Genomic DNA, 8,741 nt, shown 5'->3' on the forward strand with positions numbered 1-8,741 from the left:
ACGATAGAATCACAAGCAGTTCGAGAGCGATGAGTAAAAGCAGCCATAAGGAACAATCATCAACAAGTAATAGTAAAGAAAGACACGAAACAACACAATGCACGTAGCACACATGGTTAGAACCAAGCAGGAGACTAACTTTTAAAAGAGCACAACAAAGGAAAGGGCAGGGAAGAAGATGGAACCTTGGCAAGATGAAAGACAAGGCGCGGGGCGTGAGGTGAACCAAACTGCAGCAGGCCTTCCACGAACCAGGAGCGAGGAGATCAGTTGATCGGGCAGGCAGACGTCGGAAAGGAGGACCTACAACACATAGAAAATCAAACAAACGTAAGTAAACGTGCATTAACCCATGGACTCCCTCGGACAGAGTAAGATTTCGCAATATATTCAAACATAGCAGGCCCTAGACCAAACAAACAGGAAGAAGGAAGGCAAAGAAGGATGACAACCGCAGCACACTGAGCACACTGTGCAATGCCACTGTGAAAAAGGAAAAATAGAATACTTTATTATGACTAAGTGTAGCAAACCTGATGACTATGAAAGGATATAATTATTGGGCTGACCAAATTCGACTGGTATTAACTAAAAGTCTTTTTCTCCTGAAAGAAAGTGAGCTTTCACTCACGTGAATCCTTACATGCTTCAGGTTTGCTAATTTAATCGGTACATGCTTCAGGTTTGCTAATTTAATCAGAGCAAATTGATGAGCCTATGGTGTAACTGTATGTATGTACTGAACAAAAAGAAAATAAAATTAACGAGCTACTTGCACGTCTAAAACTGACAGGAATACAAACAAAGCTTTTTTGGATTGAACCTAATATACTCATCAGAGCAAATTGATGAGCAAATTGATGAGCTTAGTATGTATGTGCTGACAGGAACACAAAAGCTTTTTTGGATTGAATCTAATATATTCAAACATAGAAGGCCCTAGGCCAAACAAACAGGAAGGAAGGGAGAGAGGATGACAACCGCAGCACGTACATGTGTAGGAAGAGCAGACAAAAATTTAATGAATAAGAACAAACTCCAGTCAAACAAACAGAGGTATTTAATTAGGTGAACAGGAGCATTAAAGGGTAGACAGCTCAGGAACAAACCTAAATAGAATTCACCTGGGGCAGAACCCATGGGCATACAAACCTAGACAAAAACACAAAGGAGTCCTAAACGAACCGAGCCAATGCCTAAACGTACGGACCGCAGCAACCAAAGAAGAGAAACATATGCAAGAACACCTCCTAAAACCACCACACATCTGTAAAAGCATCACACAGCGGATCCAACACTCATTCATGTTGCAGAAAAACAAAGAAACGGTCCCAGCCCGGCAGAAACCTAGTCACGCATTTCATCGAGCAGATCATAAGCAGGGTAGCAGGCAAAACCTCACCTCACAGAGGAGGATTAAATAGACGCACAAGCGGAGAGCAAACCAGACGCAGCAGCCCTGCAAACAAGAGAAATGAGAGGGAAAAAGCAAGAACAAGTCAGCAGAGATCAATCTATGACGGGAGCAGCGGGAAATCAACCAAATAGAACAAGAACCTTACCCTAGCCAAACGCAACAGTAGCAGTGCGAGGAGCCATGACGGAAACAAGCGGAGGAGGGCGAGACGAGCAGGCGAGGACCGAGAACGGCGAGCGACGAGGAGCGACAATGGCGGGCGAGCGGATGAGGGCGAGGCGAGGAGACGCAGGCGGGGGAAGTGGGATGAGACGGGAGGCACAGAGGGAGAGACGAGCAAAAGGAGACCACGCACCCGGACCGAAACAGGCGCTGTAACTCCTAGAGAGACCTGGAGAGAAACCCAACTCGCCCAACGCTTGGAACCAAGGACAGGAAGGGGCCACCTACAGCGTGACGAGGTCAAGCCGGCCCGCGTAGCATCACGTAGAGGACGAATAACCTCTTTTATCCAGCGGGCCGAAGCGAGCCGCCCGCGTAAACAACGGAGACCAGAACGCCGTGCACCCACGAGGCCGACAAATGGGGCCAGGCGCGGCTGAAGCCGAGGCGCCGCCGCTGGGTGCAATAGAGGGAGGTAAAGAACGGCCCGCCAGCCCGCGAAAGCCGCGCTGCCCACGAACGACGCACTGCCAGCCCGCGGTAAAATACACATGCACGCACAGCCCGTCCCGCTGCAACGCTGGCAACGCTGGCCCGCGCGTAAGCCTGGCCCATCCGTCAGCAGCTGTAGGCTGGTCATGCGGCCTACAGGAAAACGAGCGATCAGATGTTGACCACGGTGATTAAAAGGACGCTGGCGTCGGCCAGCGAGGCACAACGAGCGAGCCGGATGAATCTGAACCAGCGATGGCGCTAGATCAGCGGGTTGCGTAGCTTGATTTATATGTTCAATGTGTAGTGTACGTACGCGATTGGTTTGTACGTTTCTACACGCAGACACACTCGTAGCTAGCTATTGATCGTTGGTTCATTCATTCGTCTACTTTTGTACTACACATATTGGTGACTTGTTCATTCATTCATTGGTACGGAGATTATATATACACGTTAACTCATTTGCTCGTCTATTTTGTTCCAACTAGCCTCGTGTCCCGTTTTACCGGGAGGAACAAGTATGTTCTTTTTGTTCCATTTTTCTTTCCACTTTATTGATTTTTTTTATATCTTGTGTGCTGACTGGGATGACACTGTTGTAAAACTGTTGCCGCGTCAATGTCAAATGCACTTAGTGGGGGCCAGAAGGCAAATCTTCATAGTTTGAGATTCTAGTGTTTCTTACAGGGTGACTCCACATAGTCTTCGACAAGGGAGCAAAGGCCCTCTACCGAGGACAGCCATTGAAGGCTAGACTTAGGATTTTCACTCCAGAGCTCGATGCTTGGTACTCAAAGAGCACCGTCAAAAATGAAGCCCACAGAGTTGCCACCACTTGCCAGGAAGAAGTCTTGCTCCAATGCCCATCAAACTTTCGAACAATGATGAAACCTACACATTGGGGAGTTATAAAGAAGCTAGATGTATCTACGCTAATATGTAGAGGACAACGGATACCCGTTAGCGTTCATCCCTCGCGCTGGTAGAAAGCAAAAGGTAGACTGTCATGCGGGACCACATGGCCACGTCGCATGTGCCACCTCTAGTGGCCTCTTTCGCCAAGTTTTCATGGCCTCCGACTCAATCGGTCGCATGGCTGTCGGTGTCTGTGCCGAAGGGATCACGAAGAAAAAGACATTTACATCATAGGGAATGTCGGTTCTCAGCGGATCATGCCCCCATCCACTCCTCTGCTGCACCTCGAGGTGGGAGCCACCGCCGCCATACGTCCCCTATAACAAGGACACGATATAGGCTCTCGATCACGTTGAGGGCAGACCAGAACCTCGGCCCCAGCCATTGCAGACTAGGAAAAGGTCAAATGATCCACCACCACTACACTGGCCTTGCAGCCATGGCGACATGACAACCACCACCTGGCATTGGGGGGGGGGGGATTCCTCCATGGAGTTCGGGCTTCGTTGGAGTGCACGCCGTCTAGTGCTGCCGCCGCTCCCCAGTCGGAGGGCTGCCCCCGGCGAGGTCACGAGCCCACCGCCGCCATCGACCTAGCTGACTTCTTTTGACGGCGGCGAGATAGGTAGGAGGGAATGGGGAGGGGGCTAGCGGTTACCACTGAGCCGCACCCCTAGGAGTGACATGGGCATTTTATTGTCTCTATTATGTATGTAAGTAGTGAGCAAACAGATGAAGTCTCTTTTAGGAAATAGTGTGACTAGATCTCAATCGACTAAGACTTAACGAAGTCTCAATCAAGTGAAGAACATATAACGTGATTGGGTGAACTAAGTGCTTTCCTCAAACAAAAAATATATCCTAGATTGGAGGACTGCACCTATACCATATATAGCCTAGGTACAACTGTACAAAAATCAACGAAGTAAATGTTTTTAATCATATCTAAATGAGATCTGATTTGGTTCTGGCCTTGTACATCAGGTGTACATTAAATGGGTATCAATCTCTTTCCTTACAACAACAGATTCTAAGATCTTCTAAGCAAGGTAATTACACCGCATCATCTGCTGCTACTACATGCATCAGCATCTATTAACTTCCTCTGGTTCGTTGTCCAATAAATAGCCAGCTAGAAGCCCCATAGGCGATGTAATAGAACAAGAGTCAATTACACCACTGGTGTCATAACTTGGCATGAAAGATCAGTTTAGTGTTTAAACTTGCAGCATACATTGAACTGGTGCCACAACTTGATTTTGATGTGTATATACCGTGCAAATCACGTTTCTATACGAACATAATACTGATTAGGCACGCCGATGTTGCATCGGGCCCGCTGTCAGCGACTAGACAGCAAAGTGGAAGCGTGGCCTGCTATTTTTTTTTAAAAAAATAAAGACCTTGAATTCTTTTTCTCACGAAATATACTATGCCACGGCCGCAAGGGTCCATTTGTCAGCCGTGCACAAAAAAATAAAAAATTGGCACGGACGAGGACTCAAAAAGCTAACATGTACTTAACAGCAGCGCAAAGCAGACCACCTGACTATCAGGCATTTTATGTATTAAGTGGGTACTGCTGCTATATATTCTTTGACTATTAAGCGGGCGGCAGTCCCTACATCCAATTTTGCACTGTTCTTTTTTCAGAAATTTATCGAATATATGTAAATTATAATAGTGTGTTCATCGCAAAAATATATATTATAATAGTGTGTTATAAATAATATATATGTTTAAAATAAATTACATTATAAAATAATCACATATGGATTTAGCATTTATCTATATAATAAATTTTGAATTACAAAGTTGTTCATGTAATAATTTGCATATTGAATAAGAACATATATTCAATAAATTCTTATATGAGTTTAAATTTTTTTACAGTTTTAACAAAATATTAATGTAATATACAAATGTATTCATGCTTTAAGTAAGTGTTTAAGTTATTATATATTTTAGTGAATGCTTATATAAATTTAAAAATGTTCACAGTTTAAAAAAGATATGCATATAGTGTATAAAAGTGTTCCTGCTCTAAGAAAGTTTTTTATTTCACTATATATATTTTCATGGATTCTTAAATAAGTTTTAAAATATTCACAGTTTTAACAAAATATTCATGTAGTGTATAAAAGTGTTCATGCTTTAAAAAACATATATTCATATAATGTAAGAATAGTTGGCTGGGTTAGAAGCAGTCGACTTGTAGTCATCATGTGCGAGCGGCCACCACACCACCCTGTAGCGTCACCTTTTTTAACAAAATATATATTTTATTTCAATAAATGCTAATATAAGTTTAGAATGTTCACGATTATAATAAAAAAATATGTAGTATCTAAAAGTGTCATTGTTGTTTTAAAATTTATTTTATTTTAACACACAGTTACATTTTACATGTATTTTAATTTATTTTACAAAAATAACAGTGTAAAATGGGTTGCTGGGACTCCAGTCCACTTAAGTCAGAATGGTTATATGCGTTTTGTATTGGTTAATCACAAGGAAAGGTGTTCGGTGTACTAGTTTGGCTGGCGGTACTGCAGGCGTCAGGTAATATGATCGAATCCCATGGCGATAATTTTTGCACAATACGCCTCCATCAATTTTTCATGAGTATTTTTTCAAAAATATCAGGCACGCGTCATTCGGTCTTACAGCGAGGTCCATGCCACGTTGGCGCACCTAATCAACACCGTATTCATATAGTAACGTGATTTGCACCGTATATGCACGCCAAAGCCAAGTTGTGACACCAGTTCAATGTATGTCGTAAGTTTTAGCACGAAACTGATTTTTGTTGCCAAGTTGTCGCACTAGTGGTGTAATTGACTCATAGAACAACCAAAAGGCATTGTAACTGCAATAGACATCCAGGCAAGGTAAACGGCGGCATGGACTCCGAATTAATAGATATTCCTCGTGGCCTGCTTGTTCTTTTGCATTAGCAACAGAGGTATAGTATTGTAGTACTCCCAGTTATGCAATCAACAATCCTATTATCAATCTCCATTGTCCATGAATCCACATGCCATCCACTGAGACTCTTTTCCTTTTCAGGTGTTCACGCAGGCAACGCAGATGCATCCTCGTGCAGAGCTTCGGATCTCGTCGTCAGCACGAAGGCCGAGGCCGGCCCGGGAGGAAGGCCACAGCACTTCGTGAGCGTGATCAACACTTGCAGCTGCGCGCAGAAGAACATCAAGCTGGCGTGCCCGGGCTTCAACTACTCCATCGCTGTCTACCCGGCCAGCGCCATCAGGCGGGACCGCGACGGCGTGCACTGCACCCTCGTCGGCGGCCGCCCGGTGGGGCCTGCCCGGTCGGTTAGCTTCGTCTACGAGTCGAGCGCCAACTTCAGCTTCCAGCCCGTCTCCTCCCCCAGCGTCTGTTAGATTCGGTGAATAAATGGTCTTATGATTGTACTGTTTCCTCTGAGACAAGAGAATCTCTCTCTATTCTGGCAATAAGAGCTTTGGAGTGTAACTGCAACTTTTGAAGGGATCAAACTCCTGTGTTTTTTCTGTCCTTTTTGAAGAAAAAAAACTTAGTTGTAGCTTATAATTTTCAGCGAAATTTTTATCTCATGTATATGGTTCTTCATGGTAGCCGAGTGTTGACAAATCGGCCCAATGGGAATCATACATGCGTGTAAGCTTATTGGCTTAAAATTAGTAGTAGGCCGGTGTTGTGCGACGTGCTCGAGTCGGAAAAAAGGAGAGGTAAAGTGGGTGCGCATTAGTTGAAACATAAATTGGATACTCTTAAGGTGCCCCTTTAATGGTGCCTCTAATTCTCGTCTAGATGAGAAATAGTTACATCTCATCTAGAAGAGATCTAGATAGCTTCATCTATGATGTTGGACATTCTTTCTGTGAAAACTTTGTGCACGCACATACAATGTTCGGATATACACGTGGGATTTTTGTTCGGAATTTTTTAACTTTTCAAAATGTGTATTTAGACAATGGGTGCATATGCACCTAGGAGCCATTGCCAATTTCCGATTCTTTGTCCCCTTTATTTTGGGCTGGTTTTTTTTTCCTTGTGTGTTGTTGTTGGCTGGCTAAGGGCATGAACTATGGAGGCTATACCAACCTAGTGCCTCACACATGCCAAGTAGGAAAGTAGCAGCGAAACCACCGTCTTCAAAACTAGAACCCAATGCAGTAATAGCCTCAGCTGGCCTTCTCTTTCTTGCTTTGCCCAGATTTCAGCCCCACTCTTCCTAGCTTTTCCCTTCCTCTCTCTGGCCTTTTGTGGCCTGGTTTTCTTTTTGTCAGGGAGGAGACGGCCTCCTCTGCAAGATCCCCCTTTGTTCTGCAAGCAGCACATAAAGCAATTTGGGACATCCGAGCCGACGTGGAGAGCTGAGGCATTTGTAGCGATGGCCATGCCCTAACATCAGGATAGTGGCATGACCACATGGTGAAGCATCTGTCTGATGATTAGGGGCGAGACCGGATCGGATTCAAACGGACAATGCTCACATCATATTCAATTTCATATTAGTTATGTTTGTATAACTTTGTGATGTTTTTTTAATGAAAATCAAAAAGACAGCTCGTTGTTCAAAGGAAAAATGGTCTCATGAACTGACTAAGAAGTAGTTGTGTTGTCGTTGATTTCTGTATTGGTTGGCCTTTTAGATACGTGGAGTGCACCAAGTGGGGGCTAGGTGAGCACGCAGATGGAAATGGCCAGGAATGTACCCTTATGGTGCTGCCAGCTCAATGGCTGTTGTATCATAATTTAAAATATTCTATAAAAAAACCTGGCACATTGATAAATCATCAATGTATGTTGACATAAAATTTCATATCAAAATTCGAAACATTTCACAAGATACAAAAATATAAATTTGACATCATTGTGATAATGAGCCAAATCTAAAACCCAACTTATGTTATGTACTACTCTTTTATTTTAAAGTAAGTGTTTGAACTAAAACCGTGACTCTTATTATTTAATTTCGAATTTTTCATTTCCATTTTTCAAACAATGTTTTGAATTTTGTGACAAATATACATAGAGGTTGTGTGGATGTGTTAATTTTCTGTGGAAAACTTCCCAAACATTTTTAAATGTGCTATAGGAGTTTGACGCACCAGAAGCAGGAGATATTCTTACGGAGATGGTCACTTGCACAAACAACGTCGGGGTCGACATCTGCTAGATCCGTGGGACGAGTCTTCCATTTGCCTTGGGACAGAGCTGGGTTAATGCATTAAACTGTCAATCAAAGCACATACCAGACAAACGTAGTGATGAAAATGGGCCGGACCATTTAGACTACAACGCGTCCGGTTTTCAAAAGTTATTCACAAATTCATAAAATGTTCTCATTTTAAACGATTGTTCAAAATTCCAAAAAATGTTCTGATTTCAAAAGAAAAATGAAAAATTCAAAAAAAATGTTTCCTTATTTAAAAACTGTTAAAAAATTCAAAAAATGTTCATGATACTGTAATGTTCACGCTTTCAAAAAATTAGAAATTTCAAAAATATTGATGCTTTAAAAAATATTCATTTTTATAAAAAAATTGTGTCCTAAAAATGTTTGAATTTAACATCTGAAAAACCACTCACTATAGTACTAGGTCGTTACAGGACAGTACGCTACAGTCAGTGGCACCTAGAAATAAAATGGAGGGTGCGTACACATTTTAAGAAAATGAAATCTATTTCAATTAGCTTTGAATGGGCCTTGAAAATCAGGTAATTTTTACATGGTAAAAAATAT

General features: G+C 42.8%; 1 protein-coding gene across 1 annotated transcript; it reads left to right on the plus strand.

The window, feature by feature from the left end:
• Positions 1-1,999: 1,999 nt before the first annotated feature.
• On the plus strand, positions 2,000-6,393 carry LOC125507528. Its single transcript, XM_048672082.1, has 2 exons — positions 2,000-2,054; positions 6,059-6,393. The coding sequence occupies exons 1-2, from the start codon at positions 2,000-2,002 to the stop codon at positions 6,391-6,393; spliced, it is 390 nt and encodes a 129-aa protein (XP_048528039.1).
• Positions 6,394-8,741: the final 2,348 nt, after the last annotated feature.

The sequence above is a fragment of the Triticum urartu genome, chromosome 5 (assembly GCF_003073215.2).
Source record: "Triticum urartu cultivar G1812 chromosome 5, Tu2.1, whole genome shotgun sequence".
NCBI classification, from domain to species: domain Eukaryota; kingdom Viridiplantae; phylum Streptophyta; class Magnoliopsida; order Poales; family Poaceae; genus Triticum; species Triticum urartu.

Bases quoted from the DNA above. Each gene is read 5' to 3' on its own strand.
- LOC125507528 (XM_048672082.1), top strand. From the start codon at position 2,000: ATGGGGCCAGGCGCGGCTGAAGCCGAGGCGCCGCCGCTGGGTGCAATA. The intron at 2,055-6,058 runs GTAAAGAACGGC...TTTCCTTTTCAG, and splicing joins GCTGGGTGCAATAGAGGGAG to GTGTTCACGCAGGCAACGCA.